This window comes from Dendropsophus ebraccatus, chromosome 14 (genome assembly GCF_027789765.1).
Source record: "Dendropsophus ebraccatus isolate aDenEbr1 chromosome 14, aDenEbr1.pat, whole genome shotgun sequence".
Classification (NCBI taxonomy): Eukaryota; Metazoa; Chordata; class Amphibia; order Anura; family Hylidae; genus Dendropsophus; species Dendropsophus ebraccatus.
In genome coordinates this window covers 37370348-37392098 of record NC_091467.1, presented here as the reverse complement: position 1 = coordinate 37392098, position 21751 = coordinate 37370348, and the positions used below count along the sequence as shown (strand labels likewise).

General features: G+C 43.7%; 1 protein-coding gene across 3 annotated transcripts in view; it reads right to left on the bottom strand.

Annotated features, from left to right (window-relative positions):
• The window catches only part of CASKIN2 (CASK interacting protein 2), a 46493-nt gene extending 25208 nt beyond the window's left edge, over nucleotides 1-21285 (bottom strand). For 2 of the 3 annotated variants that reach the window (XM_069953944.1, XM_069953946.1), the window contains exons 1-6: nucleotides 21135-21285; nucleotides 18524-19136; nucleotides 6959-7010; nucleotides 4278-4375; nucleotides 4049-4194; nucleotides 2611-2706 (exon numbers count right to left, since the gene is read on the bottom strand). In XM_069953944.1, coding sequence (XP_069810045.1) covers nucleotides 2611-2706; nucleotides 4049-4194; nucleotides 4278-4375; nucleotides 6959-7010; nucleotides 18524-18617 — 486 coding nt within the window. In that variant the 5' untranslated portion in view covers nucleotides 18618-19136; nucleotides 21135-21285. Of the gene's footprint in view, nucleotides 1-2610; nucleotides 2707-4048; nucleotides 4195-4277; nucleotides 4376-6958; nucleotides 7011-18523; nucleotides 19137-21068 lie in introns of all 3 variants that reach the window. The other variant, XM_069953945.1, reaches the window with a different exon arrangement.
• Between the last annotated feature and the right edge of the window lie 466 nt (nucleotides 21286-21751).

Genomic DNA, 21751 nt, shown 5'->3' with positions numbered 1-21751 from the left:
TTTGATCAAAAGACATAAGTCCACACACCACATCAAGGTTCTTGATAAAGTGTGGGTCCCTAACTTAAAAATGGCACAGCCTCACGTGGCGACCATCACCACAAAACAAAATTAGTACTAGAGTTATGGAGCTGCTGTAGACCACTGTTTGTCAAACTGGTTCCAGCAGAGTTCGAGTTATTTTGCGCTAGATGTTTACAAAGATGAAAATGACAAATGAAGCATGTTTTAATAGGAAACAGTGGCTGCAGAGCTTCTAAGGAAGACCTAAAGCCACTTCTGCAGAAAGTGACCATCTACAGGCTGTTAACAGAGCTAAAAATGGCATCCCCAATCCCATACTAAGTATTGGGAACTCTAGTTTATTTGTAGAGCAATAATAATAGAATTATTTCTAATCTACAGGAATGGCAATGGATTAATAGAAAGTTCTCTATAGGGTAGTGATGTCACGATACCAGAATTTTGAGTTCGATACCGATACCAACTTTTTTTTTCCAATGCTCAATACCAATTCGATACTTAAAAAATTATATTTAAGAAAAAAAAAACAAAAAAAAAAACAAAAAAAAACAACAGAAATGACCCCCCCCCCTCCCCCAGGTTCAGGTCAGTACGAACCAATTTATGTTCCCTAATTTTATTACTTTAAAAATTAAGTCCCCATTATTTAAAATAAATAAAGACTTGCCCAACTCTGACTCACATTTTTATCTCTCCGCCTGTCTGGCTGGGGGGTGAGGGGCATTTTTTGCGCTGTGATCTGTCGTTTTATTTAGTACCATCTTTTTATGGGGTACTGAATTGGGTGGTTTCTGCACTTGCTCGGTTTACCGTGCGTGATCAGGAAAGTGACAGGTAGTATGGACAATAACACTTCAGCTGCCAGGGATGGGGATTGTAGTCATGTAACACACAACTGCTATCAGGTGGGAGGATGGGGGTTGTAGTCATGTAACACACAACTGCTATCAGGTAGGAGGATGGGGGTTGTAGTCATGTAACACACAACTGCTATCGGGGAGGATGGGGGTTGTAGTCATGTAACACTTTAACAATCAGAGGGTGATGGGGGTTGTAGCCATATAACAGACACCAGCCAGCAGGGGGGATGATGGGGGTTGTAGCCATATAACAGACACCAGCCAGCAGGGGGGATGATGGGGGTTGTAGCCATATAACAGACACCAGCCAGCAGGGGGAATGATGGGGGTTGTAGCCATATAACAGACACCAGCCAGCAGGGGGAATGATGGGGGTTGTAGCCATATAACAGACACCAGCGAGCAGGGGGGATGATGGGGGTTGTAGACATATAACAGACACAAGCCAGCAGGGGGGATGATGGGGGTTGTAGCCATATAACACACACCAGCCAGCAGGAGGGATGATGGGGGTTGTAGCCATATAACACACACCAGCCAGCAGGGGGGGATGATGGGGGTTGTAGCCATATAACACACACCAGCCAGCAGGGGGGATGATGGGGGCTGTAGTTTTACTATTCTTGGTGTCAGGGCATGCTTACCGGTGACCTGGATTTGTCTGTGATCTGCAGTTTACAGCCCCCCTCCCCCTCCCAGTCAGAGTCAGGCCGACTGTAAACCCCCCACATTGTGTCTGCTCCGGAGTCTCCTGCCGGCCCCGGCCTCCCGCCTCCTCACACTCCTGCCGCCCCCACCACCTCATAGTCCGGTGCAGATGTAGTGGCTGCATCTCCTGCCGACCCCTCCTCCAGCCTTCTCCTCTCCCGGACACCGCTCTCCCTCTCCAGCCCGTGACCCTGCTCTGCCCGCAGTCATTAGCAGCCGGGGTCTGCTACACACAGTAGCCGACCCCCGCTGTATATGGAGCGGGCTCAGGAGGGGGGTAATGCCGCTGTCAGTGTGACAGCGGCATCTATATAGTTACATAGCCGGCACTAGCAATAGCTATGTGCCGGCTATTTGAATTTGGCGCCGACGGGGGAAGAGGGTGCGCGCTGAGGAGATGACAGGTGGGAGCAGGGGGCGGCACACAGAGAACACGGCCGGCGCTCACATAGCTGCCGGCCGTGTTCTCTGCGCTATACTTTATGTTAAACTGCATAATAGCGCAGTTTAACAAAGTTTCGATACCAGGAAATCCTGGTATCGAACTGTTTTTCGGCTGTTTTTTTTTTTGCCTGAATAAATTGGCGCCGGCATGAAGCACTGGAGCGGGGCCCCCAGTGTGACAATCTCCCCTCTTTAATGTGGCTCTATTGATTCTAATGGAGCTGCGTCACAGAGGGGAGGGGGTTTTGTCATACTGGGGGCCGGCAGACCACTCTCCAGTGCTTCATGCCCGGCCTGTGCTCAGTAATAGACTGGCGGCGTCCACAGGAAACGGTTTAGGGAGGAAGAAAAAAAAAAAAAAAAAAAAAAAAAAAAAAAAGGACCACGGCAGCGGCATCCCCGCACCGACGCTGATCCATTCATGTAAAAGACTAAAAAGCAATGTAATAGTGGAACATTTGCTTTAAGATCAGATGTAAATATCATCGAAACATGTTCAAAGCAATCAGATACGAAAAGGACAAACTACATAATTTAGAAAAGAGAAAATAAATAAATGTATAATCTCTCTTACCTTTACTCTCCCAAACTCACAAGCCAGATCTAAAGGGGTTTTCTTGGATTTGTTGACTTGGCATGGATTTGACTGGTGCTGCAAAAGGGTCTCAGACTGGCAGTAAAGATAGAAATACAATATAATTAAAAAAAATACAGCACAACACCTCAAAGTACTGAACATAGAAGTGTACCAAGAACACAGATTTTGTAATGCTAACAACAAAGTTACCACACTGGCAATGTCAATTCTACAGTAGAATAAAAACAAAAAAAAAAAAAAATCTATTCCCAGTCTTTGAGGCTTCTGGCCTTTTTTTTTTACCCTAAAAATGAAAAAAATTTTTTAGACTATGGTGCTGCACAATGTGTTTTTTTTGTTTTTTTACAAAAAGTTTTTTTAACGGTGCAAATGTAATAAAACATATAAACATGTATAGAAGTTAGGTACGGCTGTATTTGTACTGTCCTGCAGAATAAACGTAACATGTAATTTATTTTATACTATTTAGAAGACACCATTAAACATTCAAAATCTGTTTTTTTGTAATCCTTGTTTCCTAAGGGTGCGTTCACACCTACAGGATCTGCAGCAGATTTGATGCTGTGTTCAGTTATTTAAATAAAATCTGCTGCAGAAAATCAGCTGCAGATCCTGTAGGTGTGAACGCACCATCAAAAGAAAGTAAAAAAGTCTTAAGTACTCAGAAATCGTACCACTTAAAACATCAACGCATCCTGCATGAAAACACTAACACTCACTCAGAATATGGCGGCACATAAACACATTTTTGGTGTGTATATGTAATAAACCATGATATTTGATACAAATCTCCATAATCATACTGACCTTTAGAATAATGTGAACTTATCATTCACATCACATGAAGAGTGTTAAAAAAAATCAATTCTTTTTTAGGTTTCATCAAATAAAAATTAAATAAAATTAAATTAAAAAAGCGATCAGAGTATCACATGTGCCTATGAAAAGCAGCAAAGAAAAAGTCAAATTGTCACGTAGAAATAATTGTGGCACCCCAAGGCCAATGCAAATTGATATGAGGTCTACAAAATATCCTAAATAATAGACTGTACAATTCAACAGCTGCTTTTTTGTGCCTGAGGTTCATGTTTGAGTCACATATGGAATTATTCTAGACACCGCAGAATTAGGGGAATAAATATTGAGTTGCATTTCTCTGTTGACACCTGTTATGTTATAGAAGAAAAATGTTTCTTTGAAACGCCTGAAGTGGTAAATCTTAATTTTGACTACTTTGAGATGTGCTGTTTTTTAAAATGGGAGATGAGGAGTTACTAACATACAAACTCCTCTCTTGACAGCAAGGGATTAAGTAACCCTGGAACCTCCATCCAGATAACCAAGGGTATTTGGTTGATGTTGATGTACGCAGAACTGTACAGATATTTTTTTAAGAAATATATGTGCTACATACCACCTCATAGTGTCCATACTGAGAGGCTAAGTGCAAGGGAATCTGTCCATCATTGGAAGCAGCATTGACACTGGCAGCTGCTCGGAGAAGGAGTTGCACTGGCTCCGGCTGACCCTGCCATGCAGCGTAGTGTAAGGGACGCATTCCTACAGGGAGGGAACACAAAGACTTTATTAGAAGAGCTGCCATTTTTTAGATATCTTAGAAGATATACTTTGTATACACCCACCATTGCCATCCTTGATATCCACAGCTGCCTGTGTTTCTAGAAGTAGCAGCAACAGCTCAGAATTGCCACTAAGAGCTGCATGGTGCAAAGCGGAAAACCTGTCAAGAGAACAGCACTTGACTAAATGTGAAGCTTTACCAAAGAGTAAAATTTGAGATATTGCAGAAAATTGTAAAAAGTTACAGGACACAACAACACTAAAAAGATGCTTGAACTGAACTCTAACAGACAGTCCTACAGTAGAAACATTGAACACTCGCTCATCGGCTGATCGCTGATTTAGCTAAGCGTCAGCCGCACATCTCTACATATAATAAATAAGAGATGTGCGGCCAATTACGGGAAAGGGCTCATTGTACTAGTTATGTTCATGCAGCCCTGGCCTAACAATTATCAAGCCATGTAACAGTCTCTGTAAGGGCACCAAGCTAGCAGATCGGCACTCTCTTACACAGTGGCTTTGGCCATCTAATGCGGCCTTAAAGTGATACTGTCACCCCCTTTGTGCATTCTGACATCTGTACACAGGTGTAAAGCGTAAATTTAGCGGTTTTCATACCTTATTTCATATCATACGCCATGGTGTTTGTTCAAGTAAAACGTGTCCTTTTATCAACTGCAGATTGTATTAAGTGGGCGTGACCTTGCGGCATTAGCGCCACTTAGCCCCGCCCACAAGGGCACCATTGGCTCCACCCCCTCGTCGGCCATTGGAACAAGCTGACCCCCTTTAAGTCAGCCAACCAATGGGCATCATGGGGGTGTGACCAACGGTGCAGTTGTGGGCGGGGCTAAGCCGCGCTAATACCGCGAGGCCACGCCCACTTAGTACAATCTGCAGTTGATAAAAGATGACTTTTTACTTGAACAAGCACCATGACGTATGATATGAAATAAGGTATGAAAAACGCTAAATTTACCCTTTACACCTGTGTAGAGATGTCAGAATGCACAAAGGGGGTGACAGTGTCACTTTAAAGAATACAAATCATGTAAACAATGGCAAAGAGTACAGCTTAAGTTATAGAATATGACAGGTCTTTAAGGTGAACCTGTCAGATGCAATTTACTAATTGTCTAAGCCAGTGATGGCTAACCTTGACACTCCAGCTGTTGAAAAACTACAACTCCCATCATACCTGGGCAGCCAAAGCTATTTCTTTTGTTGTTCCGGCATGATTGGAATTGTAGTCTTGCAACAGCTGGAGTGTCAAGTTTAGCCATTACTGGTCTAAGCAGTGATGTCACGTCAAGCACACCTAAAAGACTGCTACTACAGAGACCAAACCTCTGTGGAGCTGATGCTGGCTGGGAAGCAATGTAAACGTGTTTTACTTTTCCACCTCCCAGACACCATTGTTAAAAAAAAAAATTACTGTATAACCCCTTTTAATCCCTGGATACTGGTTTATTGTTAATGGTGTGTATTCTACACCGAGATTGGTTACAAGTACTGGCCTCAAGGGTCTGTTCTTGGTCCTATTATTATGTTTGTAAGTGGCACAGACAAAGGTTTTGCAAGTAAGGTCTGTCTCTTTATCAATGACAAAAATGTGTACAATAGGGTTGATGTTTCTGGAGGTGTCAGTAATACGGAAAATGATTTAGATTTACTAGATAAGTGGTCAAGAGTATAGAAACCATGCAGTTCAAGGTTTCCAAATGTAAAATAACACACTTGGGGAGAAGGAATCCTCTGAGTATCATATCGGCAGTTTTGTATTAGCAAAGACTTCAGAAGAGAAGGATTTAGATGAAGTGATTTCTAACTCTCTCAAAAGTCACCAGTGTAGCCAGGCGGTAGGGAAAGCTAATCGTATGCTGGGCTGTATTGCTAGAGGTATAACCAGTAGGAATACTGCATCCAGATCTGGAGACCTCACCTACAAAAAGACAGGCTACAAAAATAGCAAAAAAAGACTTAAACAGGAAGCTTATTAGGCAAGTTTAAAGGGCTATTCCTATCTCATTTTGTATTTGGTTTACAGCACTTTTCAAGCCATACGGTGCTGTTTGGCTAGTAGCAGCTATCAAAGAAAGTCAGGGTCCATTTACACAGAAAGATTATCTGACAGATTATCTGCCAAAGATTTGAAGCCAAAGCCAGGAATGGATTTGAAAAGAGGAGGAATCTCAGGCTTCCCTTTATGAGCTGATCTCTGTTTATAGTCTGTTTCTGGCTTTGGCTTCAAATCTTTGGCATATAATCAGTCAGATAATCTTTCTGTGTAAATGGACCCTCATAGTGCATTTACACTGAGAGATTTATCTGACAGATCTTTGAAGCCAAAGCCAGGAACAGACTATAAACAGGGAATAGGTCATAAAGGAAAGACTGGGGTCTATCCTCTTTTCAAATCCATTCCTGGCTTTGGCTTAAAAAATCTGTCTTATAAATCTCTCTGAGTAAACGCACCATCAGCCGTATTCATTAGGGAAAGGGCACCTGGTCAGGAATTCCCTAGATGAAACTTTTACCGTAGGGACTTTGGGCAGGCAAACTGATCTCAGTCTGTCCAAAGGTGCTTTGCATAAGGACAGACACAGCACGCAACAAATAATAGCAAACATACACTATAAAATGCTTGACCCACTACTGCTATAAGGGGTTAGAAGTGTTGCCCTAGATATGAAACAGTAGAAGTGACAATGCAGACATGAAAACACATGCGAATACTCACCCATCACTGTCCTGATAATTGATATTTAACCTCTTGGTTGATCCGAGAAGTTCTGCAAGTAAAGACCATTAGTTATTATACATTGCTCAACAAGACTGCGAACATAAATACTTAAAAGCAGCGTAGGTCAGCCTAGGAGCCACAGAAGGTGGAAGGTAATGCCTCTATTCCTAAAATCCCATGATAAGATAACTTACGAGGTCGGGAAACAGTAGCACAGAGCAAGACTTGTCCCATGTGGATTTCTCTAAAGGATGGCTATTCAAGTGACTGATTCTATAAGGACTGGCTCTCTGCTCTATTTAAGAATCAGGCTTTATCATTTTGAAGGTTCTTCCAGAATATTTTCACCATGCAGCCTCCTGTCTACCAGTTCTCTATTTTTCTGCCTCAGTTTTAGAAAGAAGGATTTTTGTTCTTGCTCACAACCCACAGAAATGGTTGACATTTTGCATACACAGACTGAATTGTATCTGCTGTTTGCAGACAAGAATGGAGGTCTATTGCCATGCTCTGCATGCTTGTGGTTGATCACACAAACACTGTGGCCATGCATAGCTATGTTCTGCAGGGACTGGTTAGAAATGTAGGGTTTGTTCTGAGGGGAAAAAAGGGAGGTGTGAGGACCACTGGCCTTACCATGGATGATATATTCAGAAACAGGGCGACACACAGCTATTAAATAACTCTAGGGCTGGGACAGGAAAGAGTTCATACAACTGTACTCGGCAGGAATTGTGGTCACACCAAGACTTTTCCATCTCTGTAGCAGGATATGACCTAAAAGCTGCTGCTAAGACAATTGAGAGCCAGGTCTCTCATTTCCACAAGCCCCTGTAATGTTACACAAGTAGATCTCAGCTAATAGGGATATTTCTTAGTGGAGAGTTCTACCCTAAACCATACCTCCCAACTTTAGGCGAGAGGAAAGAGGGACATGGACACGCCCCTAACCCCACCCAAAGACACGCCCCTAAACCACAAGACACGCCCCTAAATCAGTCATAAACGCAACGTTTCGGCGAGTCGATCGCCATTTTCACACTTCAAAATGGTGATTTACTCGCCATTGTAGCGTTTGTGTGTTTGTTGTGCTGCACTATTTCTTAATGCTTGGCATGTTGATGGAATAAACACTTCTTTCTCTATCTCTCTCCTATCTATCTATCTATCTATCTCCAACTATAGAGATAGTAGATAGATAGATAGATAGATAGATAGATAGGAGATAGGTAAGTAGATAGATAGTCAGTCTATCTATCTATCTACCTATCTCCTACCTGTCTGTCTATCTACCTACCTATCTCCTATCTATCTATCTATCTCCTATCTATATGTCTGTCTGTCTATCTATCTATCTCTATAGTTGGAGATAGATGATAGATAGATAGGAGATAGATGATAGATAGATAGATAGATAGGAGATAGATAGATAGATAGATAGATAGATAGGAGATAGATAGATAGATAGATAGATAGGAGACAGACAGACAGATAGATAGGAGATAGATGATAGATAGATAGATAGGAGATAGATAGATAGATAGATAGATAGATAGATAGATAGGAGACAGACAGACAGATAGATAGGAGATAGATAGATAGGAGATAGATAGATAGATAGATAGGAGACACAGACAGATAGATAGGAGATAGATAGATAGATAGATAGGTAGGTAGATAGACAGACAGGTAGGAGATAGGTAGGTAGATAGTCTATCTATCTACCTATCTAAGTAAAGCCCCCCTGTGTACCAGAAAAATAGAAAAGCATACTGACATGGCAGCACAGCAGTGGCTTTCTCCCCAGTAGTGGCTATGTGCACACCTCACACACAGCTCCCAGCCCCCGCAGCTCCTATGTCCAGCCCCCTGGCCCCTGCACTCTCTTCTCTCCTGCTTGTCCCGGACAGGTGACCTCATCAGCAGCGAGGAGAAGATAAGCAGGGGAGAAGATAAGCAGGGGAGATGAATGCCAGTGCCGCGGGGCTGGAGATAAGAGCTTCGGGGGCTGTGCGGTATGTGATCTGCCTGCTCAGGGCTTTGAAAGGGACAGAGAATGTGACCTGTCAGTGGCCACTGACTGATACTGAAGGCCGCAGCTGCTGAGTGTCAGATGGCCTTCAGTGTCAGTCAGTGGTCAGTGTGTGGCAGCAGCGGCACCCCCCTCCCACATGTAACTGCGGCACCCCCCAGGGACCCCTCACTATGTCCAACACCTTCCCTGTCAGCTAGCCTCCCCCCACCATCCCTCGTTAAGCACATACTCACTGCAGTTCTGTGCTTCAGCCCTCCAGCGTCTCCTTCCATCTCTCTGTGCAGACATCACTCCTCTGCTCCGCGCGGGAACGCAGGGGATGAGAGAGGCCTCTAGTGACTGGAGGCAGAATGCAGCTTCCGGCCACTAGAGGGAGCTGTGCACAGCCCAGCATCTGCGAGCGCTCCATTAGGAGCGCTCGCAATTAAAGGGACAGGTATGTTTTGGGAAGCGGGATACAAGGGGGCCGTTCCGGGACAGAGGGACAGGTCCCCGAAATCGGGACTGTCCCGCTGAATCCGGGACTGTTGGGAGGTATGCCCTAAACCACAGCGCCCATAGAGAGCTTGGCTGGATTCACTTGAGGATTCACTTGAGGAATTTTTAGCCACAACCAGGAGTGGGTTCAAAACACAGAAACATTACAGATCTTGTGTTGTGTTGGTTCTACTCCAGGTTTTAGTTTAAAATACTGAAGATGAGGCTCAAATACTGACCAAAATACTAGGTGTGAAGCCAGCCTTGGCGTTTTGTTTAGCCAGTGAAAAAAATGAGAAGAAAGTTGCAAGGTACGATATGTTTTTAAAGTAGAAGTCGGTCAAAAATTTAATTAATGTATTGTATTGCCGCCCTGGTGATCGCTAGATTGTCCAGGCAGCCCCTAGAGGATAGAGGCAGTTTGCTGCTGCTGCTGCTCCTATTCCACGAAACAGCAGCAGCATATCGTTGCTATCACAATCGTTTGTCTTTCAACATGTTGAAAGACAAACGGCAGCAACAATCAGCTGACATCGTTCATGTCAGCTAATCATTAACTTCTATTACACGGGACGATTATCGGCCGTAACGGCCGATAATCATAGCGTTTAATAGGGCTATTAAGGTCTCGCCATCAGTATAAAGTGTATGGGGGTCTCCTGAGACTCCACCGACATATGATATCGGTAGAAAAAGAGGTTGGGTATGATGGAATATCACTGCCAACCCCTTTTATTCTTAAAGAGATAAGCTTACGGCACCCCTCTTCATAGAAGATACAGTAATGGTTAGCCATGCTAAACATTCCCGTGTATGGGAAATCTCTAACAAACTCTGCAGTAAGCGGAAAGCAAAGTAGTAACATGCTTGTCCAGCTCCTTTCACTCAAATACACACACCCCCCCGCCGTAACTTTGTTTTCTTCCGGGAAGAGTCAGCCCAAGTTACAGTCTGAAAGCACTCATCATCTTCACCCCAGGAAGGTCAGCTCCCCATCCCTGAAGCCAGCTAAAGCCGCTATTACCCGGGGTGACTAGAGGAGCAAACAAGAGATGTCAGCTATTACATACGGTGGCAGCGAGCGGTAAGTGCAGGGGAGGCCGCAGGGAGCTGTCCGGGTGATCGTCTGGGCAGCCCATAGAGGATAGTGGAGCGACGGCAGCAGATTGTTGCTGTCACAGTCGTTTGTCTTTCAACATGTTAAAAGACTGCAACGATTAGCCAACATCGTTCGTGGTGGCTGATCGTTGCCTTCAATTACACAGGACTATTATCGGCTGTATACAGCCGTTAATCGTTCTGTGTAATAGGGCCGTGAGGAATTTCCCCTGGACTCTGCAGAGGTCTCTGACTTACCTGCAGGTTCTGTTTTAGGAGTGAGAATTACTTTGTTTAGTAGGTGGCAGCATCAGGTTCAAGGAAGACCTGGTTGTCATACCCCGGCACGGGGGTGACAGGTTCCCTTTAAGTCTTACACTTATGCCTCTATTACATAGGGAAATATCTGCCTGATTCGGCAGATAATAGCTCCATGTAATAGGGCCCTTAGAATGAGTGGCGAGAATGGAAACTGCAAGATTTGAGAATTATTATATTATATAGATATTATAATGGAGAATTACAATAATTGAACACAAGTTTAACACAAAAACTTGATGGGCAGCAGATAACAATGCATTTGAATGGCCGCAAGGTAGATCCAGCTATCGTTTGTGTGGTATGGCTGCAAGAATCATCGAGCCTTGTGAAGGCAATGTACACGAGCGCCAGTCCCGCTGATGGGCACTCGTCTGCTGCACATCATACCAGTGTAATGGTCACAGATAAATAATAAATGTTATTGCATAGACCGATTTTGGATACAAGAAGGAGAAAACTCGTAATGCAGCATAATAATAGAAGAAGTAGTCCACGGGTCCTGCCGAGACATGCACCCCACTAGAACCAGTTCTTGTACATTCCTCTGCAAGCAGCATCCTGCATCAAGAGGACCAGAAGAAGAGGAGAATACAAACTTTATGGTAAATCAGAATCCAGACACAGCAGGGGGGGAGATTTCTACCCTAAGAGAACTTACACAGACCAGTTTAGAACTTTCATTATCTTCAAATTACAATGTATACTGATTATACAAAAAGAAAAGTTTACTTTATTGTTTAGTGTATAATAGGCAGTATGTTATCGGTATGCTCACGGTTTATAGAACAAGATTGTAAGAATGCTGTCCATAGTACAAAAAAAAAATGGATACAGCATCTGGTACCACCATCCCAGCAACATAAAAATTAGGTCTCACAGATTACTGCATTGATACATATTATTAAAGGGGTACTCTGGGTACTCATTTGAAAATAATTAAGAGCACTTAATTAAGGGCATATAATAAAAAAGGCACCTGGCTGGAGTACCCCTCCCAACTTTGGAGAGAAAAAAATGTGTTTCCAAATTAACTGGTGTCAGAAAGTTATAGAAATTAGTAAGTTGCTTCTTTTTTAAAAGAAAAAAAAACAACAACAACAACAACAACAACAACAACAACCACCTCAGGCAGGAAGTGTTGTTTGCTTTCCAGTCTGACACAATGCTCTGCACTGCCACCTCTGTCCATGTCTGGAACTACCCATAAAAGACCTCTCCTGTTTCAGAATGGTCATGCTGTAGACAGAGGTGGCAGCAGAGAGCACCACATACAGAATTACACCTCACAAAACTGTAGTAACCTTAACATAAAAAAATATATATATACTCATGTAAGTTATTGCAACTATTTAAAGAGGGTATTCTTATCTCAACTAACACAGATAAACTTGTAGGACTTGATAAGTTAAATATTTTTGCAAATACATTCATTTAGCAAACTTGTCTCCTCCTCCTGATATAACCTCTCTGCTCTAAAATCCGTGGTCTGGCTAATGTATATACAGTGATACCTCTGTTCTCGAACTTAATTGGTTCATGAAAGCAGCTTGAGAACCCAGTAGTGTCTTCCTATAGGAAATAATGTAAATTTGTTTAACTGGTTTGAATACCCACCAATAATTACCTACAGTTCCAATATATATGATGGTACAGTGCCCAGTTTAATCCCTACAGTACAGAATAGCACTATACTGTACAGTACATTTTAAACAAGAAACATTCAACAAAACCAGCAATTATAGTACAGTAGTCACCAGCGCCCCACTCATCCTTCACTGTATAGTGCCCCCCCCCCACTCAGCATTGTAAAGGATGGGAGATGGTGGTGCACTGTCTGTTCTACTACTGTATATGCACTCCAGCAATCTTATAATGTCCTGTATGTGAAGCCTCTCCAGTGCTTAACTTACCAGGTACAACCCACCATACCCGCTCGCAAAAACGTCCAGATCCCGCTGTGTGTGTGTGTGTGTGTGTGTGTGTACACTATGCCTCTATACATCAGTGGTACCTTGGTTCTCAAACTAGGGCCAGCACAGTCAATTTTTTAAGCGCCCCCCCCCGGTTCCCGCCATCTGCAGTTAGGCTTGGTGCACTGGAGGCAGGCCCACCACCCCCAGTTCACCGATATTAGGCCTCAGTGCACCGAGCAGGCCTAACTGCAGATGGCAGGAATCAGGCAACAGGATGAAAAAATGGACAGCACCGCTGGGTAGTGGGACATTTAAGGACGCCTGGAAAACTGGGATTCAGCCATAGCCATAGGCTGTATCCCAGTTTACTAGGTGGTCCTCAGGCTGTATCCACCCTCTCCACGGAGCAGACAGACAACGGGAATCAGAAGCCAATAGTTTAGGTTCATACAAACCTGAACCTCAGCCAGTTCGCCCATCCCTAGTTGAGATGAGAATACCCCCTAAACATGAAGTGTAGCTTTAGAGTTACAAAATATTGCACTTCCTTGTTTATGGCAGCCTACATTATGTAACCTGTGCTCTCAAGATGTGCCGACAATGGTTCTATTCACAGACTACAGGCTGGCCATCATAAATACTGCCTAGATCTTGCTCACGGCACCCAATGGAACAGAGTGTTCCTATTGCTGCTCTATTACTGGAAACCCCTGCAAACTATATTAGACAACTGTATTCTGATAATCAGCTGCCTTCAAAGGTTATACATTGCTGGGGTGCAGAAAAAATACTGAATGACCCATACATATATACATATAGCGTTTCCTCTGGGTCCTCTGCTGAACCCTCTGGCCACTACTTCCAAGACGGACTCACCTTGGCAGTGGCAGCTTGCTCAGTCAATCACTGACTGAAGTGGGACCCAGCCACAGACAGTATCTGGCTGAGCTGGCAGCTAATGCTGAGGCAAGTCTATCTCCAAAGTGACCAGAGCATTCAGCGGGGGACCTGATGATGTCACAGGAGTACCACAGGACTACCTTTAGAGTATAAATACCTTTTTCTTTCAAATCAACTGGTTTCAGAAAGTTATATAGATTTGTAATTTACTTCTAGTTAAAAATCTCAAGTCTTCCCATACTTATCTATTGTATGTCCTGCAAGAAAATGTTATTTTCTTTTCAGTCTGACACAGTGCTCTCTGCTGCCATCTGTGTCCGAGACAGGAACTGTCGAAAGCAGGAGAGGTTTTCTATGGGAATTTGGGTGTTAGCAGAGACCACCAGGGGCGTAGCTAGGATTTGTGGGACCCCATAGCAAAAAAAAAAACTTTACGGGGCCCCCCTCCCATACGCACAACACGTGTGTGTGTGTGTGTGTGTGTGTGTGTGTGTGTGTGCGTGCGTGCGTGCGTGCGTGCAGGGGGGGGGGCCCGTATACACACAGGCTCTGTGATGTGGTCAAAAACTAAAATCTCGTGACCAGAGGCAGAAGCAGCTACAAAACTGACTGGCAGCGCAAAGAGACAATGGCTTCTTGTCAGTCCACTGTACCTAACTATAAGGGCCCATTAGGAGCCCTCATGGTTAAATACATAGGTGCAGGAGCCAACTACCTTGTGCTTAACCCCTTATGTACTGCAATGTGTAAGTGGACCAATGTTCTCTTACATGCTACAACACAAAAAAAAAAAAATTAGAAAGGAGATCTCTGCTTTACTGCTCCTGCACTTATAACCCCTGAACCCTGGCACATTTTCCTACTTGATTGCAGCAGCTGGAAAACAGAGGTCAGGGGTTATCAGAGGCGTGAAGCAAAGATCTCCTTGTCCTCTGCATATTAACCCTTTTTATGTTGCAGCATGTAAGTGAACACTGGGCCACTTACAGTGCAGTACATAAGTTGTTAAGCAAAAGGACACAGGAGACTTATCTTCCCTGTGCATCCCGCCCCCCACCTGCACTGGCACCATAGCAACTGCCTACCCTGCCTCTATGGTAGCTACACCACTGTAGAGCAATGTGTCAGACTGAAATAAACAACATTTCCTGCAGGACCTATATCAGCGGATAAGTATGGGTAAACTTGAGACTTTTAAATAGTAGTAAATAAAAAATCTATATAACTTTCTGAAGGCAGTTAATTTGAAAGAAAACGTTTTTCACTGGATAACCCCTTTAACCTCTTAAGGAGGCATGACGTACCGGTACGTCATACGTCTGCAAGAGGTGTTCAGAGCGGGGCCGCGTGGCAACCCCGCTCTGAACCGCCGCGACCCTGGGTGCTGCGTGTAGCCCGGGACCGCGGCTATTAGCGGGCACGGTCCGATCGCCATGCCCGCTAATTCAGTAATCGGATACAGCTGTCAACGTTGTCCCGCAGGAGCGATCCACACATCTATGCCGGCCGGGTGTCTGCTCCAAAATGGCGCTGATCCTGGCTCGGCACTCGGATGCTTCAGCCGAAAGCAAACGAGTGCCAAGCTCATTGATCTTTGCTGTATAAGTATACCACAAAGATGTCAATGATCAGGGGGGCTTCTAGTATAAGTGCAAAAAAAAAAAAGTGTTATTAGTAATAAAAAAAAAAGCCCCCTCCCCTAACAAAAGTTTGAATCACCCCCCTTTGTAATAAAAAGCGATCAAAAAGTCGTATATGCGCAATCAAGGTATTGATAGAAACAGCCCCATAGACCAAAAGATAAAAACGTTATAAGTATGGAAATGGAGCGATTTTGAAGGAACATATATTTGTTAACAATGGTTTGAATTTTTTACAAGCCATCAGATAAAAGAAAAGTTATACATGTTATGCTACGTTTACACGAAACGATAAATCGCCCGATCGTACGATTAACAATGTTGGAGTAACGATTTTCTTTTCACAACGATCAGCGTTTAGATGGTACGCTATATCGTACGGAAAATTTGTTCTGCGATCACTTAAGCCTATCTCACACTTTGGTTAAATCGGCGAACGGCTGTTCACACGGAACGATCTGCGAATTTTTTGAGAACGATCAACGACGATTTGAGAAGGTGTTGAAAGATCAAAATGAACGATTTCTCGCTCGTCGTTTGATCGTTCGCTTTGTTTACACGTACGATTATCGTTCGAATTCGATCGTTATCGTGCGAATTCGCAGAATAATCGGTCCGTGTAACGAGCATTATATATCATTGTAATCGTAACGACCAAGTTAGTTTTACCCCAGGGCGAATGGTGTAAAAACAAATACCCCCCAAATTTAAAAAAAATGTGTTTTTATGTTCAATTTCACCATACATTGAATATTTTCCTCGTTTCGCAGAGTACTTTATGCAAAAATTCAGCCTGTCATTGCAAAGTACAATTAGTGACGCAAAAAATAAGGGCTCATGTGGGTCTCTAGGTGGAAAAATGCAAGTGCTATGGCCTTTTAAACACAAGGAGGAAAAAACGAAAACGCAATTGGCTCTGTCCTTAAGAGGTTAAAGGGGGAACAGCGACAAAAAAAAATCTTTTATATCAACTTGTGTCAGAAAGTTATAGAGATTTGTAATTTACTTTGATTTAAAATCTCAAGTCTTCCAGCATGTATCAGCTGCTGTATGTCCTGCAGGAAGTGGTGGATTCTTTCCATTCTAGCTGTGTTCTCTGCTGCCACCTTTGTCCATGTCAGAAACTGTCCAGAGCATGATAGGTTTTCTATGTAGATTTGATACTGCTTTGGACAGTTCCTGAAAGAGATGGCAGCAGAGAGCACTGTGTCAGAACAAAAAGAGAGAGCACTTCCTGCAGGACATACTGCAGCCGATAAGTACAGAAAGACCTGAGTTTTGTAAATAAAAATAAATTAAAGGCTATATAACTTTCTGACACCAGTTGATTTAAAAGAAAAAAAATCAACAGCATTTCCCTTTACATTTAAAAAAAATGACAACAGATACTATAATATGTTTTGTGTGCTGACATTTAACACCACCACTGCAGTTGATATCCCTAAAATACGGTCTGTCTGGGGACACCCATCAGTGGAAACCCTGCAATGTCCAACCCAAACCTCAAAAGAACCTCAACGCCTTGACACATAAACAGGGATATTCCAAGTACCACTAACATGAGTGGTACAGTGACATGAAGGTGGTCCTGGAGAACCAGTTTCCTTCCCTCCGAGAAGAACTAATATTCATTACAAAATCCACAATAAACGTAATGGAGAAGAACGGACGCAATAGAATAGGTGACTCAGACACATGTTGGTTCCTTCTTGGATTCTGCTCATGTCACGCACATCCAAGTAAATGTTTAACTCCCTGTGATGTAAGCAGCCACCGAGAGGTCAGCTGTGACAACAGGGTGACACAGTGTATGTGTGCGACACTGCAAGCACCAGTGCTCTGTGTATAAAAGTCATTGGCATCAGTGCAACTCTCATCTATCAGTGTCACTAAGCTATAGCCATCGTACAGCAGACTCACAAAAGCAGACAGGCAGATTGGAGGGCTCAGTACAATACCATGTCTGTGACCACTTAACATGTACAAGCCTCTATTGAGTATAATACACTGCAAAAAAAAAAGCAACATTACTTCAGGAAGTGTTATGTTTACTAGTGTGGATTTTATTAAACGTTATCAACATCAATCTATTAGACTGTGTTCACATTACATTTTTTGTCATGATTTGTGACCTTACTGGGAGACATAGGACCACCAAACACAACAGAAAACGCAAGTTAAAAACACAACAAAAGCACACAGTGTGAACAGAGCCTTTGACTCCCAGATATCAGCTCTGTAGGTTCGTAAATTATGCAATTCAGTCTTTTAGAACTGGGCATATACTTGACTCATATACATATAAAAGTTGTTGTTTTTACAGAGGTAGTTCACTCCCAATTTTTTTTCTTTTATATCAACTGGTCCCAGAAAGTGCCAGAGATTTGTAATTTACTTCTATTACAAAATCTCAAGCCTTCCCATACTTATCAGCTGCTGTATGTCCTGCAGTGGTGTCTTTTCTCCAGTCTGACACAGTGCTCTCTGCTGCCACCAAATGTCCAGAGCAGTAGAACTTGAGATTTTGTTTATTAGAAGTATATTACAAATCTCTGGCAACAATTTTTTTTGGTCAACAACCACCATTGGTGTCAATTAAAATAAGACAATAACGGACGACTTTTAAAAAAGTAAACGGACACCTTTTCTCTCTTTTTTTTTTTTTTTTACTTATTGTGAACATAGCCAGTAGTTGTTTTGACACTTCAGACAAACTCTGTAAAATTTTTCTTAGGGGATCTTTGCAAGCTTAATAAAATCGTGACATTGCAGCTCAAGCTCATAACTTACTCAATAGCGTGGGTCCAACTAACAGGCCACCAGCAATCTCTAGAACAGGGATTAGGAACCTTCGGCTCTCCAGTTGTTTCAAAACTACAATTCCCATCATGCTTGGACAGCCTCAGCTGTCCAGGCATGATGGGAACTATAGTTTTGCAACAGCTGGAGGGCTAAAGGTTCCTAATCCCTGCCCTAAGCGGAAGAGGCTGCAACACAGCAGCACTGACACCTGTATTGTAGGGATTTGTTGACCCTTATTAATCATGAAGAACAAACCTTAATTTCTATATAAGTCCTGTTCTACTGTCCTCCATCAGTAATTGGGTGTCCATTCTCCTGCAGACCATTGCATTTAAACCCTCCCCCCCCCCGACCCATACACCGGCAGACAACTTACTGTTTTTTGACGTCCGTACTTTTGCAAGCAGCTTCTGCACAGTGCCAACATCACCGCTCTTTACAGCTTGGATCAGTTCATTCTCCCGACCCATCGCCAGTCAAACTATAAAGTCATCTCCAGCGCTCTGTCCATATAGTCACTAAAATCCTGAACTTGTAACCTTTCAAAGTATTGTCCACATTCAAACACAAGACATCCACCGGGTTATAGAGAGTCAAAGCAAGCTTATAAAGTCTGTGCAGAAGTGAGCGCTAACCTCGGGGGAAATGTCTGGGTTTCCAGAGTCGAATTCCCCCTTTTGATCTAATCCCTTGGACAGGTCCCATATCACATGCAGAGAATGCTAGCTTCAGCGTCTTGTCCATGAGCGATGGCAAGTTGCAATGTTATAGCGTACTCCATCATATAAACCTGGAAGTAGGAAATCCGTCTTGTATTAGTATTTTACGTTGCTTTGTGTTGTTGAGGGCGAGCCCTTTGATCCTTCCAGACTTGTGCTGGTCACTTCAGTAAACTTTTTCCAGACATAAGGATCCCAGGTGTAGCTATTACGTGTATTGTACTCGAGAGAAAAGGCCACTCATTCTTCCTTGGGCGCTAAATGATGTCACTGTATAGGAATAAAAAAGAGCAAATATTTGTGTTACCGTTTCAGCCTTCCACCTAGTAACCCCTCTAAGAAGCACGCAGAGGCCTGCTCTTCTCCGTATGTTCTTGTGAATTGTGGAGGTGTGTTCTGTATCAACCTGTCACGTATGCCAAATGTGTTTATTGTCAGAAGAAGAACCCGCCCATCATTACATAGTAGGAAACCTTGCACTATGCCTACGTAACTAATACTGCAATGCATTAAACAAATACACAAGCTACATGCCGCCCTTATCCATGTACACCTGTTCTGAGGAAAGGGTTACAATTAACCCATAGAAACCTTGTCTTCCTGTGCTACTTCCAGGCAGCTGGATCCCATTCATAAACCCGGAGACAGGAAACTCTGGGACCCCCCTCCGTACCCCCACACTTTCCTCCCACCATTCCACCCTGCAGACTACACGTAATGTAAGGAAGCTACAAGCCCAGCTTCTTAAGAACCATCTTAGAGTACAGGGAGCAATGGTCCTAGAATACTTGGGCTTGTGCCCATCCCATTCTTTTATCAGGGCAAAGACAAATCTACCAAGCTATAAACATGAGAGATGAGATTTTGTCGGAGACACTGCAAATCTGTTTAGGATTCAACACCATGCCTAGCGTGCCCTGTGCAGGCCAGGAACAAGGTTACGTCTGACAAGACATGTAAATGTGCCGGCAATAAATAAAACTCGACAGATGAGGGAGGCCGGCTTTCTATTTGCTGGATTTAGCCTCAGACACACCAGTTTTCTGGACCTGTACAGAATACCCCCCCCCCCCAGCTCTTGATTTAACCCTCAGGTTTAGAATGTCACCCAGAGCATATTTGCTGGGGATTTTCAGCAAGGAGTTGCCGATTTCTCCCGTTAAAAAGCAATATACCTGCATATTGAGGATTCTGCTGTGGAATTTTCCGTAGTGTGTGACACTACCATATGATACTACTTCAATCCTGGGATCAATATAACAGCAAAAAAAAAAAGATGATGCTTTGTTACAAGTGACCCTGGGTGCTGCCAAAAAAAAAAAAAAGAGCCATACTCACCTGCCTTGATACCCTGCTGCTGCTTTTTCAACAGCACTTAGTTCCTGTTTTTTTCCCATTTGTTAGGGTATGTGCACACTAAGTAAATCACGCAGATGACTTGCCGCGGATTCCACGGCTCGTCCCCGCGCACTCCTGCTTCACTGTCCGCCCGTCCCATAGACTCCATTCTATGGACAGGCACAAAAATGCCACAAATAATGCAGCCAGGTACTAGAATACATTACTTCGTAATACAAATGTTACCAAAACAAAATAAAAAATACCTGAAATGCACTAAAACTGTTTTTTAATGTTCCTTTTAAGTGTGTGTATAAATGGAAGCCTTATAGCTATTTACAGTAATTGCTCATTTCCAGGTCATTTTTAACTCCAAAAGTAGCGGAAACTGCAATGTGAACGCACTTTAAGCGCAAACACAACCATGAAGAGCTATGAGTGAGAAAGCTTAGGCAGGAATGAGAAGGGGGGTGTGGGGAGGGCTCCGAGCAAAACAAACATTCTTTACAGAACTAGGGCCATTAACCATTCCTGTGCCAGACATGACAGAAAATAATCCTGTGCTCATATCTATATGTATTTATATAGTCCAGCATAGAGGTCAGGAATACAAAGTGCCCTCGGCAGCCAATCAGAGGGCAGCTTTCATTTTTAAAACTTTCCGGCAGCCTGACAGCCGCGCTCTGATTGGTTGCTATGGGAAAAGTGTTGCACTCGGTGTGGGCACATGGGAGCAGCAGTATGTGGGTGTCTATATACGGGCGGCTGAACTTGATCTCACAATGGGGCAGAGCCTAGCAGCGCTCTGCACACAGCGCCCCCTTCTCCCCCCCTTGCCGAGTGGCTTTGATGTCTCCCACGTACAATAAAACTTGCGAGGACACGCGGAGCCCGTGGAGTCCGCCAGGACAAGGCGCGCCCGTAACTCACCCGCAGCCTGGGGCAGCCCCGGGAGCCGCCGGAGTGATCGCTCAGCCGACTTTGTGGGAAGTTTCCAGCAGTGTGAGGCAGCCAGCTCTCCCCAATCCCAGCAGGAAATCCCTCCCTTTCCTTGTGCTGCTCGGCTGCCTTCCTCCTGTCCCTGCTCCTCCCTCTAGATCCTCATGAAGAGGAGGTCTGAGGTCTGTGCTGGCTCCCCTCCAGCCTCGTGTGAGGAGTGGGGTAGTGGGAGAGCCGGGCTCCACTCACGGGCTGTGGGCTGGAGCTGCTCAGGACAGGCCGCCAACCTGTCCCTCCCTCATAGATACAGAGTATACAGTGACTGCACCAAGCTGAGTGACAACAACATTAGCTGTCACCCAGTTATTCTATTGTATCTTGTCAGACACTTTCTTATGTGACAGATATGGATTTTACCCTTGTATTAAAGGAGTACTGTGTAGAATAAAATACATTGCTTTATTAAAGTTATACTACTTTGTAATATAATTTTATTAAAATAAATAGATGTATAGTTTTTTTTATTTATATATACAGGTTGGTTGAGTGGCAGCAGTAGTAAGGGGTGACAGGGACCCCTCTGCAGGGCTATGTAAGCTGTGCTGCTC